This window comes from Sylvia atricapilla, chromosome 5 (assembly GCF_009819655.1).
Source record: "Sylvia atricapilla isolate bSylAtr1 chromosome 5, bSylAtr1.pri, whole genome shotgun sequence".
Classification (NCBI taxonomy): Eukaryota; Metazoa; Chordata; class Aves; order Passeriformes; family Sylviidae; genus Sylvia; species Sylvia atricapilla.
Window position 1 is genome coordinate 36,773,887 of NC_089144.1, and position 20,240 is coordinate 36,794,126.

A 20,240-nucleotide genomic window follows, 5' to 3' on the forward strand; every position below is an offset into this window, starting at 1 on the left:
ATTGCTCCATTATTCAGAGATTTAAAGCATAGTTCTCAAAGTTTAAGTAGAGGTTATAAACAGCAATAGCTAAATAAATTTTGTTGCTGTGATTTCAAAACAAAACTAAGAGGAGTTTCAAAAATGTAAGAATTAAAGTCAATGTTATGACACAGACATAGGGAAAGCAGTGTACTTTTATTTCTATGTGGTCACAGCTTCACATGGCAGATTTCAAAACAGTTCAAGAAAACTACGTTCTTCAGTGCTCCTTCTACCCACTTTCCAGTGTTCCAGTTCAGAAAAAAAAAAAGATTTTTTATGCTAGAAAAGTGCAAAAGTTGCCTTAAACAATGGCATCATCGGAAGACTTTCAGACTGCCAAGCTTCACTGTACCAAAAACATTCAAAGGCATGAAGAAAACTAGATTTTCACAAAACCTTGGTACTGTATTTAGTCACAAGCAAGGAAATCCCTGTAAGGAATTGAAAATCCATTCTATATTTAGCATCAGCTTAATAGGATAATGTGTCTGAAGTTTGCTATCTTCAGATGATGGAATTTTGCATTGTTTCACTGAAAAGGCTGGGTTTATTTAAGAAGTCTGATCTTGCTACTTTTGGAAATAAGCTGTCTTAAGGTCAAGGAGAACAGCTGCCACTTTCTTCTTTCGGTAGTTCATTGTCTTACACGAGTCTAATACTGCTCTGAGGAGGCCAACACAAAAATGTCTGCTTTCTGTGTTTTAAAATGGTGCCTATACCATTCTGAAAAAAAAAAAAAAAAAAAAAAAAAAAAAAAAAAAGAGTTGTTAAGCTACAGCCATCTTTTACAGCTTCCATATTTCCCAGGGATTATCTTTTCTGCATAGTACAATTCATGTGTACAATCCTATAAGAATCATAGAATTATTAAATTTGGAAAAGACCTCTAAGATCATCAAGTCCAACCACTAACCCAGTACTGCCTTGTTCACTATATCCCCCAGTGCCACATCCACATCTTTTAAATATCTCCAGCGATGGTGATCCCACCACTTCCCTGGGGATCCAATTCCAATCCCAACTTAAAATAGTACTCTCTGACTTGCTCTAGTATCTTATCTCAAATCCCCTTTGAGAAGAAAACTGAGAGCTTCATGTGATAACAAAATGCAGCAATGCTCTACCCAGATGCAGAACATAAAAGGAATGCATCCTAAAAGTTTCATAATAGCCTAGCTGTGCCTTGGGTTTAAACTGATCTTGAGTCTTCCACCTGCAAATAATACAGGAGATGTTAAATGAAATGCATAACATTTTTGTGCCAAATTTTCAAAAAGTGTCCACCTCCAACTTCTTTTTTTTAAATATGCTAGAATATTGCCATCTGCGAATGTGAAGCTGTGAAAGCATGAATCTGAAATCTGTCAGCTGTTCATCAACATGCTGGTAATAAAAAAATGCAAGTGACAGAAGGTTGAGTTTTGGGAAGGAGGTTGTGGAGGGTGGGGGAATTGTGCATATTTTGCCAGAAGGCAATAAGAAGCTGCACCTAGACCAAACTCAGGATGCTTTGCAGGCTGTGCTGCAGAGCCAGGAGCTCTGCACCGCTCACGCCTGGCTGGAGAGCATCCCAGCCTTCCCATGGAGACAGCATGTGACAGATCCCTGTCTCTGGGGCTAGAAATCAGACACCTCTGCAATTTCAGCATGTCCCAGAGATATTCACTAAAGTAGGAGAGAAATGCTCATAATGGCACACCAGCTAGGTACCCAACAGCCAGCACTAGCAGCTCAGTATTTTCTTTCAAGTAACCCTTGACTTTTAAAACCCAACATTTTTAAAATAATTTTTCTCGTGGGAAATTAAATAAATAAAATTTATTTCCTAGATGAAAATAATGTATTATTAAAATATTAATCATTCTGATAAATTTGACCTGATAGAAACCTTTCTGCCTTTTTGTAATTTCTTCTCACTCAGTTAGTATTCAAAGGCTCTATTATAGAATTGTTCAAGCCATTGCTTGTAATATAGCATATTAATAAATTAATTTTCTTTTTCTAACAGCAGTTTTCTATTCCAATTTCCTTTATCTAACTTCTGCATGTTTTTTTTTCAAATGATAAAATACTCTCTTTCATATAGTTAATCCATTCATGACTTTAAAAATTCATATTTTGCATAATTATGCTGGCAAGTTCGCTCATGTTAGATCGATCTCTTCCCCCAACAATTTTCAATTACCCATCTGAACTGATTCCTTAAATTTCTTTCTCTTTTAGCAGCTTTAATTTAATCCAGACCTTTTGCAAGAGAACTTTTATTAATAGTAATTTTTTCACATGAGAAAGCCCTCGATTATACAGGATTACATTAATTATCATTAGCTGCATGCTTCCTAGCAATTCAGTTTGCAGTACACACCTATAAAAACTCATAATGCAATGTCTAAAAATTTGCTGGAACATCTCAGTGCTGAGTGAGACCTCATAAGAACAATAACTTGCCTTCAAAGTCTAAACATCCCATAATCTGCTCATCTCCACAACAGGTCACAGCTTTGATCTCTGCACAACCCCTGCTGTTGTATTAGTTCATCCTTCAAAAGCATGCTCGCTTTTGACATCTTGACTTCACAGTTTCAAAAGGTGAATGAGTAACAGCTTCTCCTAAATTGTCTTAGCAGATGCAATACTTGTAAATTCATGGCTTGTTTTCTAGTTTTGACTTCTAATCTTTAAGTAATATTTATACGAGGATTAAATAAATTTTTAGACTCCTAAATCAAGCCCAGACATGACCACAAGCATCCTTCAGTGGGTATTTGATCCCCAGAATACCCACACAGCATCCTCCTGCTTGCACCAGGACTCCTTTCTTGGTTCAGTTTTGCTTCTGATCATTGTATCTACTTTCCTTTAAAAGATAGCCAAAAAAGGAAGCGAATGAGAATGTGCAGCCCAATCTTTATATTGTTATCTGAGACATAGGAACTGCAGTACCCTGAAGAGTGAGGTTTGTGTTCAAAGCCTTCCTCAGCCTGAGAAAGTTAAACCTTAGTGTCCCACCTCTCATGCCCTTTCACCCCTTCCTAGGCCCAGAAACAGGTGAGGAACAGGAGAGGGCTGGTAGTCAAGACACTTTTTTCCTCTTAGAATAATCCGAGTTGGGTTGTAGTTTCAAAACATGTGAATAGCTACCAGACTCACCATCAGCTTGTCCTCCAGGTGTGTTTTAAAAGAAAGCACTTAAACATGGGATTGGATCTCTAGCAGAAAAATAATACCGAGTCCAGTACATTCTGGCCTCAAAGTCTTGTGTCGGTGGAGATCCACCCAGGCTCCTGACCATCCAGAGACAGTAGAAGATGTCAGACACCATCTGGCCATCAGTGTTTTCTACAAGCTTGACCAACAAAATGCACCCCCTTGTCTGCATCCCATCTGGAGACTGTCACTGTCCCTGTGGAGCACTGAGGAAAACCAGATACCTCTCTCTGGGTGACTGGAGCTGGCTGTGAGCCTTGTGCTGGCTGATCACTATGCCTCCTCTTCCCTTGGGTATTGCTCACAATCACAGTACAGGCAACTTTCAACCCTTGGGCAAACAGCACAGTGAGCTTTCCTGACATATCGCTGTAACACATTTTCTGAAATTGGACACCTGTTTTCTGATCCTGTTTTCTGGAACCTTTCTTACATTACAGCACATATGCCAAAATACTGTGTTACAGCCTCTCAGATCATTTGTAAAACTGTACTAGCTACCTCACTGCTCTCAGGCAATCTGCTTGTGTATTTGGGGATTTCTGGTTGCCACAAATACAGTACATTAGAAGTTATAAGCAACCATTTATCACCTCCTTTTTAGGTTGACTTCACACCAGGATGCAACAAAACTCCCATCAGACTTAAAATACTCAGCCTGACTGAAACTTTCACATGAGGCAGAGTCATTAATAAGCTGATAAATTTTCAATTGTTGCAGAAGCCAGCTCATGCTAGCTTTGGAATTAGCTCCTCATGCATTCCAGGAGGCTGGTTTGAGAACTGGGATGGCCAGTAGCAGGCAGGGGACCGATACAGCTAAAGAAAGCTCATGAGCCAGTTCAGAAGATATGCTCCAAGTTCCTCCCCAGGTCTTTTGCCTTTTATTCTCCAATTCAGGTATTACATTTCCACTGGTTTCCACCAGGATTGTGCATGCACCTTGACATGTTCACAGAAGTTCCACAATACAGAGTTTCACAACTGGGACAGGTCCCTACAATCAGGACACCAGGGTGACAAAACAGATTCTGGAGAATTTCCCACTGAGTAGGATGGAGAGAACATAATTACCACATCGTAGCACTACAATGTCTCATAAACATAGAATAGACTAGATCCATTTACCACAAAAATCACAGAAAATAACTTATCAAAGATATATATTTTATGTAAAATATACATTTGTAGAATATAATTTTAATACAATTTTTATACTTAATAATGTTGGGTTTGCAACACTTTGAATTAAAAAAAAAAAAAAAAAAGAAAAACACAAAATATTCTTGCTGCCAGAATTTTATTTCTGATAATACTTATAGTTTGAGGTAACATTGAAAGAAGACTGTGTGCTGTGAACAAAGTCAGTGATGTTTTTCTGCAGTCACATTTTTGTTATTAAAGTGAAAAGTAAACGTAGGACTTGGCATGTACACTAGAATTCATAACAATTTAGGTCATGGCAAACTGAGAAAGCAAGGACTTATGCAAACCTACTCTGTTCAAATTTGTGACTTTTGCAATATGCCATTAGTATGACGGAAGTCAAGACAGATGTAGTTTACATCACTATCATTATTAAGCGTGTGTCTTTGTATGATTCACAGCACAGCTCTGCAGGAACCAGGAATAATAGACACAGGGCTGTGGGTCTTTGCATGGAGCCTTAGCAATGATGACATGAATTCAGCTTTCCTTGATATAGATAAAAACTGATTTTCCATGCACTCACGTTTTATTTACAGTGACTCTTCCACAGTGACTAGTCACCCCTTCCTCTGGCAGCAGTAATTATGAGCGGTCTTTCATCTTCTTTAACAAGCTCTACTCCACACCAAAGTCTCAGTGACCTCCTCAAGGTGTGAGTCGTTTATCAGGGTCCATTCAGCAGCAGCAGTCTCTTTCCAGTACAGTCCTTGGTATGGCTAAATTCCATTGTCCCTTTTTCAGCAGTCAAAAATCCATGATAAATTCTGTACAACACTGTAGTTAATATAACAGCAGCACCAGATATATTTAATTCATTTGCTAAAAGCTGTTTGCAATTATCTCTCTATTGACAATATTTTACCAAAAGTAAGTCAATGTACATCTCTAAATATCAGAAATGTATACTTTGATAAATACACTATTGTACAAGAATGCTGACATGCAGGTCATGCTATTGGGCTTGGCTATATACAGAAGAACATGTTACATGGTCAACAATAATTTAATTTCTTTTCCTAACAAAAAATAAAACATGACAGGTATTATTCAACAATTTCAAGGATCACTTAAGATTTCAGCCATTATGGTCTTCCCCATGTAGTTCTAAAACTCTACAGTCTAAGGGTAATTTTTCCTCACCAGCCCAGAACCTCAAATTTGCCATTGCATTTGACCTGTTGCATAAACAGAGGTTAATATTGAATGAAAAAGCCACTAGAGGAGACACAGTTTCAAAATTGTAATGAATGCTGGTTGCTAGGAGAAGATTGATGCAATAGGCAACCGGTCGGTGCTGAAAAGCCGCTCGAAAATCTTAGGAGTGCACACGAGTTAGTCTAGATGATACTAACTGCACTTGAAAAATGTGTATATTTCTATCTACACACAGATGTATAGTCCATATGAAAAAAAAAAAAAGAGAAAAGGAGAAAAAGTGTTCTTAGTTCAACTTAAAAGAGGGGGGCATTTTAACAGTATCTCTGTGCTTTATGGAGACAGATGGAGAATACAAGGACACAGGTTGCAAAACAGACAGACAAACAACATATAGGACAAAGCACCTCAAAAAACATTGACTGAAGAAATTTTGAAGCCCACGAGCCAGAGGTATAAGGCTGGTCAAAAACCCAACTTGAGAACTACTACCCTCTTACAATGGTAAAAAAAAAAAAAAAAAAAGCCCCCAGTAATTCTTTCAATTTTACTTGGTACTCAGCTTCTGAAAATGTTGAAGAACCCTGGAGTAGAGAAAATACTACAGTACCAAGCAGCACTTGCTAGCTTAAAATTGCAAGTCTGGATGGCGTTTACCTTTCTTGCATGTTTTGTGCCTTCCCCAAGCCATTAAGAAAGAGATCTGGCTTCTGCTTGCGTGTAACCAGTAATGACAACCTCTTTGCAGTTATCTGTGTGCAAACAACCGGAGACATTCAGAACTCTGATACAGCAATCCAGTACCGAGATAAGTTAATCACAAAATAAAGTCGTTTATAAACAAGTAGATAGTTAAAAAATAAAGGAAAAGGTTAAACAAAGAAAAACAATCCCACATGCAGACCAGTTTATAAGTGCTTTCATTTCAGCAGGATGGTAACAATGTGAGAACATACATCCAGAGCCCTCTGTGGTCTCCACGATCGGCAACACTGCTTGTCAGGTGATGGAGACAGGATGGTCCATGCAAATGAGCAGACCCTTCAGAGCAGACATCTTCAGAATGGATTAGAGTCACAAGAAATGGAGGTTCAATGGAGTGACTGATAATCACTTGGAAGCACACTATTTTAAGTAAATCTCCCTGAAAATATGCTTATTTATTGAATATACTGGACAACAGCATCCACTAACTGTCTTTTTATTGCCACAGGGAAGTAGGACAATATAGTAGATAAAAGGAGAAATGCTACCTTAATTAATTTTTAAAAGCCAAGACAAAAATTTTCAGCTACCCAAGTGGCTTTTCTTACTACTGACAATTGTACCATGCAGGAGTTAGACCATATTTGTGGAGCCTATGCTTAATGCTACATTTATTTCCAATATGTGGTAAACAGTATTTGATTTAATACTATGTAGCCGATTGATGCCATCTGGTTTACAAGATGGAAGGGATGGGAGACCGAGAGCGCCTTAGAGGACAAGGTGAGCTGTAGGGTGATGTTACTGGAGACAGTCGCAGAGCATTGCCTGTCAAGCCAGCTATGTTGTTTAAGCTTCGAGATTTTTCATAGCCTTGTATGAGAAAATGCACAGACATCAGTTGAATTCAGCCAAAAAAGTAGACAAAAGACAAACAGTACAGTGTAATGTCATCCAAGGAGCTATCAGGGACTCAGAGGGAATCTGCCTGCAAAAGAACTCAGTGCTGTGACACATTACTACCAAAAGATATTAATAAATAAAATTATTTACAAATTAATGCACCTACTTTTTCCCAAAAAAATTAAACAGACCACCACAAAAGAGGTCTGACCTGCTCTTCCACATCTCATCTTGCACTTAGTATCACACTGTGGGCTTCAGCAGGGTTGCACAGAGAGCAAGATCCCATCAGGGTGACAGAGCTATCTGGCTAAGCATAATCAAAAACCCATTAAGACAGACTACAGAAATTACATAATCTTAGAATTACATAATCTTTGCTAAATTCAATTCCTAACAAAGAACAATTTTTTTTCTTTAAAAAAATAAACCAGAAACCAGATAAATTTTATACTGTATGCGTAAATCAGTTTTGCAGAGGACTGAATGATAGTATAAGAAGCTTTATCTTCAAAAATATTAACCCTTAAGCTTTGCTTCTAATTTTAAAGTCTTGTATGACAGCAGAGTTTGATGTATTTGCAAATGCCTCCTGAATGGCAAACTTAAAATATTGAATTTGTGCTTCTTTTCCAGACGATTTGAACAAAATCAACGGTATTAATCCATATAAGCAAGTAGTAAATAATTAATAATTAAATGAGGCAACCACAAAGTGCTTCACAATTTGAAGGGAACATTGCATTTGCAGACATTTCTGTTCACATACACTGTGAGCTCTAGCTACCTACTTTTTGCTACTGTGGATTTTTTCACTTTGTAGAGGCTATGCTGTAAACAAACGAAAAAACAGTGCTATTCACTGCATCACTATCTTCATATTCAAGTCTTTTCAGCAGCTGCTGAATAACCCCATTTGTTAAGAAAAGGATCTGCTCATCTGCCTGTAGATATCAGCAAGATTAAGCCAGGCAAGATCTTGCTCCTGAAGCACATGTGTACATGCTTCAATGCAAGCATGAGAAGGCTCACTGATTTCAGTGGCACTACTTATTTCTTTGAAACAATTATGTATTTAAGAATTTTTCAGGTTAAGATGTTCAGGTCTGAATTGCTCACAGGGAAATAACGAGATTTTTTCCCACAGAAACTTTAAAATACCAATGACAGTAAAGCTAACCACCACACGGAATATCAGCAATTTTTTTTTTCTTTTTTTCTGATTGAAATGGTTCCTGGTTCAAATTCCAGATCTCTAGGTACAGACAGGTAATGCCATCTTTAGGAAAAATTGTATGTTAGGCTCTTCCCTTCCAACAATTAACATATTTCTTACCTACTGAGACCTGCATACTGTAAAACTAGACTTAAAGCAAATGTATAACCTCATGTCTGCTAAAACATTGTGCAATGTTCTCTCCAGATGGCAATGGCAGGCTAGACTGTGATACTACACAGAATTCTGATACATTTCTGAAACAGCCTCCAGCTTCTGAGTTTCTATCAGTACTTACACAGACTAGAAAGAGTTATGTTTGAAAAGGGAATTAAAGAGGAGCACAATGCTAGTATATATATTTAAACTCTCTGTAAACATAAAGCTTATTTAAAAATCAAAATAATCAGGTAGCTTTTTACATAGAAACTAGGAAAGTAGTTTTTAAGATTATTTTCTTGCTACTGTTCTAGTGATAAAGGAAAGAACTGATAGAGGAAGACGGTAAAGATTATAAACAGATACACAAGATGAATAGTGAAAGATGCATGATCCAAAATCATTACTTTTCAGGTATTTTAGTGGACCTGCTCTGAATCAGTATCATCTTGGAGATGGAGATGCGAAAAAGCTCAGAACTGAGACTCAACCAAGGAACAACCAACAATCAACTGAGAATCAACCAAGGAACAAACCAAACAAGAAGAATGTATCAAAAGAAAGAAAGAAAGGGAAAAATAAATATAAAAGTAGTAGACTTGATGTGTGAATGACATTCAAGCATTCAAACCCATTTGTATATTACTTGAAGATATTTTTTTGCTTATGGGCTAACTTCCCTACTCTATATAAAATACACTCCAAAGCCAGTGGCTAAAACATTTCAGCCTCAACTAAGATTATCATCAGAGCCAGACAAAGAGCACATTTCTCATTACAAAACTGCCCATTCTGAACTCAAGCCTCAGTTTTCTAGTAAAAATTACAAAAGCATTTTCTTTTAAATCTAGATTTACAAATTTAAATGTTCCAGGATAAATAGGTTTTATAAATAAATCTTTAGTAGCTGATGGGTAACTTCTTTTATTATTTCTGATCTGCTCTAGTCATGGTTACTGTCATAATTTGCTGAGTGAAGTAAAAAACCTTATCATGCAAGATGCCATGGCAATCTACCTTATCCAGGTGTTCTTGACCTCCTCAAAGACTCTTACCATTAGAGATATTTTAAATAATCCTAGTTGTTGAGAAGACAGTGCAATATATGCTCAGTGGAAAATGTAGTAAATCTGTGGAAAAACATGCTTGCAATGATTTTTCATTTAAGCTAAATATTATATATAGGAGTACATAAAATGCCCCAGCATAGAGTCATACTCTGCAAATATCATACACATGGAACTGGTTGCATATCTGTCTTCACAGGTTTAACCTACTGAACTCATGCTTTGAAATGTAAAAAGAGAAGAAGAGCATTTGCAGAAAAACCCAAGAGAATTCCTTTAGATATATGGCTGGCTGGGACAGCTATTTTTGCTATACACCAAGCAAGTTAATTAAAAACTTTAAAAAAAAAAAATCGGGCAAAAATGTTTTTCCATTGCCACAAGGATACTTCTGATGAACTCTGAGATGAACAACTACACTTCAGCACTCAGGAATGCAACATCTGTCAGAATGATACAATGTCAGAAGAATACAATTTGCCAAGAAAAAAAGCAGTTCCTGTCTAAGGAAATGGGAAGACTACCACCGGCATGCTGATCTTAGGGCCATGTCCTGATGTTAGGCTTGCAGCCACAGCCAGGCTTGGCCTGCCGGGGCAAAACCAATCAGTCATGTGGGAGACACACATTCAAAACAGTTTTGCAAACTCCACCTGGGCACTTCCGTCCTACTGAGCAGCAAGCAATCAGATTTGAAGAGGTTAAATAACTAGGAAAGCATTTTTAACACCTTGCAAGGTCAAGTATTACTTTACTACATAGCTGAATTATGGCTGGGTTAAACAGTCATCTTTTACTATCAATCGTGTATTGCCAAGAAAAAGAAAATTGGCTTTATAAGCTCAAAATTTTATTTGAAAGAAATCTAAATACCATCTCAGGATATGCTTTTTGTGTTCAGAACAAAATGTTTCTTACTTTTGACATGTCAACCTTTAAAGTGTATTCAGCTGTAAATTTTATTAAGAACAGACTACAGTTATAACATGATTAGTTTGTCTTTTAGAATGACAAGAATATTGAGTGATGAGTGGTTGAATGAGCAAGGTCTGAATTGCAGGCTTTTCCATTAAAGACTACAGACGAATGAAGACACAAGTGAAATGCGGGTCCAACATCAAGCACATTTTTTGAAGACTAAAGGGGATGACTGTTTCTAAAACGAAAATAATGACTAGGAGTAAAGAAAAAAAGATACATTGTGAGTACAGTCTTTCCTCTTAGAGCATTGTGCACATCATTTTACTCTAAGATTGTTTTTCATAAGTACATTGCTGAGTAACCTTTTATGATCTAATGAAAGAAGTCCATACCTTTCCTGATCCCTCCATCAGTAGCACACGTGTAATCACCTGTTGTCAGTAGGAAACATGTTCCCCCTCTTCTGTTTTTGTCTCTTGTACTAGAACGTCTGATGGGAGGGAGCCTTTCACCAGGTGAGAGTGGCTGCTCACTTCCTGCACTGTCTTCACCTGATAACACTGGTTAAAGCACCATGCCCATTTACAGACAATAATGAATGAGGAAATGAGACATCACAAAGAGCTTACGCTGAATGCCAGATATTCCCATCACTCAAGAAGTAGATATAAAGTAAATCATTAGAAGAAAACAAGATTGCAATTCATCATCATTCAGTACAAAATGGCAAAAGATATATGTTTTGTTCAAGAACAAATGATCTTTCCTGCTCTAAAATTTGTATAGAATTAGATTAAACTAACATGAACTAAGAAATAATCAAACCAAGGCTCAGTTAGTCACCTACTCTGGACTGTAACTTGTCAGAATACAGTCAGCCTTGGATATTTCAAACACTTATTTACTCTTTTGGTTATCATTTTTGCTAACAAGAGGTCAGGCATTTTGTTTAGAATATATTGTTTAATGTTTTAAAGACAAGTGCTCACCCAGAAGGGCTATATTTTCAACATTTGGCCTATACACTGTTTAATAACACTCAGCTTTCATTTGCGTATTTATTACACTTTCACTGCTTGTCGTCATAAGTACCCAACATTAAATGCTGTCTTGGTCTCTGTACTTTGTCAAATGGCAAAACTTGTACCTCTCCTGATTTGTCACTCCCAAAGGACTCTCTTAAAATTATCTACAGTTTCAAATTCAGGCCACATTTCAAGAAAAAAATCTCTTCTCAGTACAGCACAATAACTTCAACTTTACATTTGCACTTTAACCTGAGCATGTTTTTTTTCTCTGAACTGAGAATGCAAAGGGCAGAATTCAGCCTTGAAGTTTCGCACATAATTCATAGTGACTCTAATAACATTCTCTACAGAAATAAAGTTACAGTGCATGATGTGAACAGTGGCACTACTGAAAAGAAAGATAACACTTTGAAATGGCTCCTTCTTGCATGTCTGCTCTCTCTAACTTCAAGGATTACAACCCCTTGTAAATAAAGCTGTAGACACAAAAAAAATGTGTCTCTTAGTGAGAGACATAGCGATCACACTGAGCCTTCTCCATTCAGAATACCTTTGGTAGGACCTGATGGCATGAAAAAGCTGTTGTCATTAACACTTCAAAGATGTTATCTCAAAGTGGGTATCAGTCTGATAGCACTGAAAAACTAACTATATTTTAGTGTCAGTCTGAATATTTTCAAGTGTTTCCATCCTTTAAAATATATTTAGGATGTTCAAAAAACTGTTAACTTTGTGAACAATAACTCGGAGAGTGAAACTGAGCTTCTTTGAACATAAATGCTATTCATTAACAGAGCAACAGACCAAAAAAGGATATTGTTCAGAGACCAATTTTCCAGACTCCTCTTTTTAAATACTATATTTCAATTACGAATTACACCAGTCATGAGTGGTTTTTCTCTTATTATTCTTTAGCAGCTTTACAGCTGGAGTCTCATGACAGGTATGTGAGTTTTTTAAACAGATTGTGTTTGGCTTAAGAATAAATATGTTTACGAAACAAAAAAAAATATTCTTGCTGCTAAACTATTTAATTATACTGAGAAGTAAAATTTACTCTTCAATTGCAACAGATTTGGGAGTATGAAATGGCTTGGAGGGACTGAGGCTGTCATCTGATATGCAATTTCACTGAGTAAAGCACAAAATACTCCTTATTCATCCTTTGGAACTCTAACAAATAAGGTAATAGAAATCAAAAAAATCAACTGTAATAGCAATGATGGTGCTGTCATTTCCTTTCTTCTTGACAAGATTTACATTAGCTATGCTAGTATAATTTAATGAATAGTAAATATCATGCAATGTCTCATCTAACACAGATGAAGGAGATTCTTTTAGCCAGGGAAGCAGAATGCCAAATGGAAAGAAAACTAGAAAGAAAATTTCTTCCTATTTCCTTTGAGTGCTGGGCTTTGGATGTAAAGCACCTGCTCCTTTTAAATGACTGCTTCTTTGTAGGATCTTGCTTAACAGGCCACGATGTGGCACAGGCAAAGCTGACACGAGAGACAGACACTGAGGCAAAACACCATGGAGTCCAACAGGGTGGGACACGGTGGCTGCTCAAATAGTCACAGTCATGCAGAAAAACAAGAAACATCCATATAACGCAACAAACAACAGGCAAAAGAAAAGGTTGATATCATCAGCAGGAAAGCATTCTCAACAGAGCAAGCAAAACTGTATAGACCAGCTACATAGAGGTTTGGGAACATCACTATACCTATTTTGTCCTCTATGAGACTGACACACGCAAATGTTGGAGGGGAGAAGGGTGGGAGCTACATCTTCTCCTGGCAGAAAGACTGGCTGCTTTCTGACCCCTACCAAACATACTGGTCTATAAAGTGTTTTCAGAGGACATGCATTTCCAGTGGGGTCCTACCTGATGATCTGTTGTGTTCCATCAGCTGGTTGTCCTTGCCCAGGCAGATGTCGCCTTGCGTGCTATTGCAGGCCATGTTCAAGTCTGTCTTGCAGAAGGTGGGTGAGCTTGCTTGAGGAGCAGGAGGGATGTGCTTCTTTCGTTTCCTTGGCAGTTTCTGCTTAGCCATGGCCAGGGAGTAGTACATCCCAAAATTGTTAACTATCACAGGCACGGGCATGGCTATGGTGAGCACTCCTGCCAGTGCACACAGCGCTCCCACCAGCATGCCTGACCAAGTCCGTGGATACATATCCCCATATCCCAGGGTGGTCATGGTGACTACAGCCCACCAGAAGCCGATAGGGATGTTTTTGAACTGTGTGTGTTCACTCGCTGATGGGTCGTTAGGCTGGGCTCCCACCCGCTCTGCGTAGTAGATCATAGTGGCAAATTCAACACGCCGAGTGCCAGGAATATTATCAGCAGCAGAAATCATTGGTGCTGGCTCGCAGAGTGTGGCCAGCACCCTGAGGCCCACGAAGTGCCGGGTGAGCTTGAAAAATCCGGAGGATCCTGACGAAACCTTACCACCCTGAGGAAACCAAGCACGTCCTTAGCAGCTTTGGAGGAGAGCCCACCAGGCCCACTTCTAGGTAAAAAGGGGAGGATGGCCACAAAGTCAATGATATTCAAGAGGTTTTGATGATTCAAGTTTGTGGGAGAAAAAATAACACGTACTAAAATTCAAATGTAAACCACACCACGCAGACTCCTTCCACATATGTCAGTGCAGGATCTGTCTCAATCTCATACTGTAACACAGCTTCTGTCCCGTTGATGACCTGCTCAGGTTTGTTTATAATAGTAGTGAAAGCCTCGTTGTTCCAGGCAGAAGGTCGTTATTGAAACTAAGATGAAGAATAAAGAGGCAAAAGCGATGAACTGAAACACAAAGAGATAAAGAGACATCAGAACCACACAGCTCTTCACATTAAAACAAATGAGTCTGCGTCATAGTAAAACTCTTACTCATTCTTCTTCAAATTGGCTGACAAATTCATACGCATAAAAATTTCCATCTAGGCCAGAGGAGAGCAGCAGACAGCTCTCCACACACAGGTTAGGAGTCCAGGAGCAGGAAAAAGCCTTAGCAATGGATGGCATGACAAAATGCAACTCATTAGGAAAGTGGCAACAAATTCTTTAATCTGTGCTAAACTGTCTGAATTTGAGTCAGTTGTCAAGGTTCCTTGCAAGCAGTCTCTGTACATACCAACCACAGCAATACTTAAAGATGTCCAGCACTCACACAATGGAAAATGTGGGCTGACCCGAATGGTCCTTGAGATTATGGTTCAGAATTCACACCTTGAAGAGCACCTCAGAGGGATCTAGGAGTCAGATCCAAACTCTGTGTTTCCTTTAGATGTTCAATGATTTACAAATACATGATATTTACTGATAGAAAATGCCTTCTGTGTTACAGGTAGAGTTCGTTGCATAGCCTACTATGTTTGTAGTCATCCATCACTGATTCTCTTGGGCACACTAAAAGCAAACCTTGCAGAAACCTCACACACTGTGGTGGCATATCTTTGCCACAGTCTTAGGATCCACAATCCTGCTAACTAGGTTACAAATTCAGGGCATCTAAACAAAAAGGGAAATACAATTCAGTTCTAGTAGAGACACGTGAATTGATAAAAATACAAGTAATAATCTGGAAACAGCCATCACAGAGGATTTTTTAGGACTTAAAAAGCATATACTGTCTGATCTTCAACTCAGCCATCATAATCAAGCATTGATAAAAGAGCACATCCTGGAAGGATCTCAAAAATAACACTAAGCCAAACAGCTAGAGTGGGAAATGGATTTTCTTACACTGAGGAATATACACCAAATGAAAAGGTGTTTTGAGGTCACTTGTTCCTTTGGTACAATGGTTAACCTCTTTTCAATAACATTACAACCATATCAGCTAGAACTTGAACAGCAGTGGCATAGTACATAAATAACAATCTTTTTATTTTGAATTTGCATCTTAACAAATATTTTATAGCCACTATTATCCTGGGGAAAAAAAGCCTTCAGGAGACATGAAGGTTTTTGAAAGTGTAGGGGGCCAAGGAAGCAAAAAGATGCCTAAACAGGTTAAAAATATCTAGTATCTAGTTACCACACTGAAATCTTAAATGTCACTGGAAAAAACTAGTTGTAAAGCAGACAAAGTAACAGCCATAAGCAGGAAGGCCTCTGTTCTGCCACTTAATCCAGGATACAGTATTGTGGCAAAACTGATTCTGTGTACTTAGGATATCAATGACTGAACTCAGTATTAGCATTCAGATTCTGTGGCACAGGAACCCATTTAGGCTCATACAGTACTGAATGCTTGTATTTTTCTAACATGGAACACTGGTTAGACAACAAAATATTGTCTCTACAACCAGTAGAGAGAATTCCTTTTATTTGGAAACAAGCTTAGTTTTGCAGTGCAGGTCTGGCAAATTTATTACATTCAGATTGATGAGACAGATCTATAAAAAATCCCATATAACTATCTATATCAGATATTTGCAGGTTATTTGTGGCTTCCTTTCCTCAGTAAGGAAAAAAAAAGTTATTACACCACGCCCTACAACTGAAAACACTCTAAATCTCTCACCTTCAAATAGTACTGACTCAGAGACTGAACTGAACACTTATCATCCAGTCTGGACTTCCAGCCACAAGCTGAGGAAACAACCTTACACTGTCTGATTTTCACTGAACAGGTTTTCTGTCTTTGCCTTAACTACAAAATTGCTGCATGTTCATAGCTCGCAGCACCTCACACCAACACACACAAAAGAGCCTCAGCCTTGTGTGAGACAACTAGAGTCAGCAAATACAACCAGATTTTTACAACCTAAGTGAATTAATCTCAGCAGATCTTTGCAAAACTTCTCCACAACAAGGATAGAGAATTTATCAGACTCTAAGCCACTGGTGGGCTAAGAATGACCCTTGAGTGTCTCCTAGTGCATCCTCCAGAATTGTTCTACACAGTCAAGATTGGAAAAAAGCAAGCAAATCTTTGGAGGCTGAGTCACTGAAGCTAATTCAGCACTGCAAGTTGTAATTTGGGAGCGAACTTTTGACAGATAAAATATTGGGCAACCTCTTCAACAGCAACACTGATGATTTCAGCCAACTGTGATTTTTTTTTTGCCTGAAAAAAAAAAAACAAAAACAAAACTACATTCAGCCTAGCCAAGTAAAATTTACCAACAACTAATAATTTACCAATAACTCAGATATTATAAGGATTCAATAGTGCAGTGGACGTAACAGTAAGTAAATAATTATCACTGTTTTCTGGACTGTATTTTAGAGTCCATTCAGGTTCAGAACCTTTCTAAAAAAATGCCAAATACCAAGAGAGTAACTACAGGTAGAACTGCCTGACAAGCTATTTATTACTGTTTTGCTTAACATTGACACTGCATTGACATTGCATTTGGCAAGGCAGATTGAAATTTTATCTGTTCACCTACATTCAGTGTTTTATTATCCCTAAAGGAAAAATACATCAAGTCATGTCCAAAATCTATCCAAAAGACAGTCATCTTTCAGAGGTTAGAACAAAGAGAAGAAAACACTGTCGATCTGGTGGCAGATTTCTCAGTAAACCTGCAATAAGCATTCATAGAAATGTAAAACAATGAGATGTACACATTTTGCCATGCATATGCATAGCATCACTGATTTTGAGCAAAGAACACACATTCCTTTTCTCTTTCATAGCATTTGGTTTTAAACTGCCAGCTCCTTGAATCAGGACAGAACTTGCATAGCACCTAGTAAGATGAAGCCTCATACACAAGAGACCAACAATGTTATTGCAATAATCAGAGGATTCTGAGAACATGCAAGAAGCAAATGCAAAGACCAATGCAAGCAGGAACATTTTACCAGTCAAACAAAAATGCTTAGGGATTAGCCTTACATTAACAAAAATGCTTCCTTAGTACTATATTACATAACACCAGGAAATCTGTTGAAAAGTCTCTAGTATGTTTTTCATACTCATCTGCAATGGTAAAAACTAAATGAAGTCATGCGCTATCCCTTATCCCATGTGCTATCCATTTTATGCTTTCCATTTCCTTCATCCTAATTCCAGCTTCTCTAATGTAATTAGCCTCTAAAATACATCCATTTTGGTCATGTGGGCAAGCAAGCACCACATTTCAGAAAAAGACAGTACAGATTTGAACTCACAAATTCTCTAAAGGATGTGACCAACCAAGTTCTATTCCTCAGTCCACAACAATCAGGGTAGCACACACAACTTTTTGTTTATTCCCTTTTATCTTTTATGAAGCAGAAATATCTAAAAGAAGTTAGCCTGATCACTATTTCAGAAAGGTTATAGGAAGAGACAATTTTCTGTTTGAATCATTAGCAACCTTTCACTGTAAGACATTCTGAAAACTTTGGATTTGACTAGTTGCAAGGCAAGTTCGGCCTTGGTAGAGAGCAAAACAGATTATTTGCCCCCTTTTTTAAACCAAGATTGCAGCCCTAACACATTTTTGAGAGTCTTCAAATATCCAAGTAATCAGGATCTTTTTCTCATTTCTTAAAAAGGTTTTTTTTTTTTTTTTTTTCAAGTAATTGCTTCTTGTTTGCTTCAATGGATGTAATAAAATAACTGTCTTCATTTAAGTTTTCTTTTTTTGCTCCTGAGAGAATCATTTTTCTAAGTGGCAGAATGGTTGTAGACAAACTCTGAAGCCACCGTTTTTGAAACTGAAGTTAACACAAATTTAATTAATAAAAGGTTCAGTCCCTTTTTGCCAGAAGAGAGCAGTTAAAAGTTACAAAAGTATTCAGTATGCAATACACAGCACATAGAGCATTACTCATTAAGCAGTTAAAGCTCTCAGGAGGCTGCTGATTCCCTCTGCTCACAGTTTGAAGGCAGTGTGCACCCATTTTTGTTCTTGTGTGTCAGCATCACATGTTCAGACAGTAGAGATTCCATCTTCCAGCTTGTCTAGTTAAAAGGATCACCAGCCAAGTTCTGGTGCTAACTTCTAGGAATGTTCAAAGTAAGTGGATTAATCATCTATAACTTGATTTTCAATGAAGCACACAAATATAGAGTGTGAGGTGCCTGCAGATAACTTTTTGGAAACACAAAACTTTACGATTTGTACTTTGAATTCAGTGTCTCATGGGGGACTGAGTATCTCAGAGTTTAAAGCAATTTCGAAATGGACAACCAATTCCAGAACACCAAACTGAGCAGTCTGTGGATCAGCAGAACTTTTAGGATTCCAAAGTCATATCTTACCTTGCTCATAGCTCCTTAACTGCCTTGAAAAATTAAGGTCACTAAAAATTGTGACTGCAAATGACCTGACAACAATCTTATCTCTATAGGCCATGACTGGAGTTCACAGTAGGAAAGGCACAAGGTCAGAGGATGATGTGTCTCACACCTGACACACACACACATCTCCTTTCCAAGCAAACCCAGACATGGGGCTGGTCATTGTCCTGGGATGGAGCCTGGGCCTTACTGCAACCATTCTAAAGCTCAACAGCTTAGACAGAGCCCAAAAAAAGCTGCAGCAGAGCTAGAAATTGACCCTCACACTCAGCTGTATACATATTCATAAAATCAGACCGATCCTACTCCATATTTAAAATAAGTTTCTTCTGTGCATCCCACGCCCTTAAATACGCTATTTCTACACAATCATTTAGTGTTCCAAGATGGACAGGTCATAGTGAAGATGTTACTGCACAACAAAGTATTAACAGTCGCAGTCATCCTTACTTCTTGATTCACATTTAGGTTTTGAATAAAATCTCTGACCATATTTCAGTGTTTTCCCTTAAAAAGTTTGTATCTTGTCTGGATACAACTTGTTCTGGGGTTGGATCTCAACACCTCCTCTTTCAACTCCTCTCACTGTGCAATGTATATTTTCCAACGTGAGCATTTAATAGCAGCTTTTAAGACTCATTTAGTTTGAGTTACATTCCACAACACAGAAAGTTTGCCCTTGACACACTTGACAATGGAAAAAGAAAATGACTGAATATTTAATAAAGCCCTTGAAAATACACCACTTAGTATTCTTTAATGCAGGTACAGAATTGCCTTTAAAGAAATAAGATTAAAAAGTTGCTTTAAATAAATTTCTTCACAGGCACATTATGAGATTTAATACATGTGTGTTGCTAGAACTTAAAATGATTTTTAAAAATCAATATTTCTCCCCACCACACTCATAGACTAAAAATACAACTATAAAGCATCCAAGAAAAGAGACTGTAATGGTTTCTTTTCTAAAGAAACTAACTTTGATGGCTTGCTCACTATTGTAACCAAAATCCTGCTTTCATTACAACAGTTAAGAGTTTACTGAACAACTTAATTTTTTCTGACCAGAGTAGAGGAGTTTCCATTCATGGGTTCTTTGCTTTCCCAGATCATTTGTGTTAACCAGAACCCTCAAAACAGGGTAATTTCTATAGGATACAGAATACTTAAAAGGAAAGCAGTCTCTTTTTTTAATACTGTACTCATTTTGATAAATTAAAAAAAATTCCAAACTTTGGAGATTGAAAAATTATTCCCAGTGATGTCAGTTCACATCTGTTAGCTTAAGCCTCGCCTTTTCATATTTCAGAATATCATACAAATTATTTGAAAAAAAAATAACTGATTCAGTTTCTTGCTCTTACTAATCCTCTGACCACAAAAAGTAAGCTGA

At 37.7% G+C, this 20,240-nt stretch overlaps 1 protein-coding gene across 1 annotated transcript; it reads right to left on the reverse strand.

Moving 5' to 3' along the window:
- Nucleotides 1-4,081: 4,081 nt before the first annotated feature.
- Nucleotides 4,082-18,902, reverse strand: LOC136361941 (potassium voltage-gated channel subfamily C member 2-like). Its single transcript, XM_066320224.1, is given in 10 exon segments — nt 4,082-5,214; nt 13,483-13,917; nt 13,920-13,958; nt 13,961-13,987; nt 13,990-14,023; nt 14,025-14,045; nt 14,047-14,210; nt 14,213-14,346; nt 14,348-14,372; nt 18,809-18,902. Coding segments are annotated over 10 exon segments (1,083 nt in total). The 3' UTR covers nt 4,082-5,104.
- Between the last annotated feature and the right edge of the window lie 1,338 nt (nt 18,903-20,240).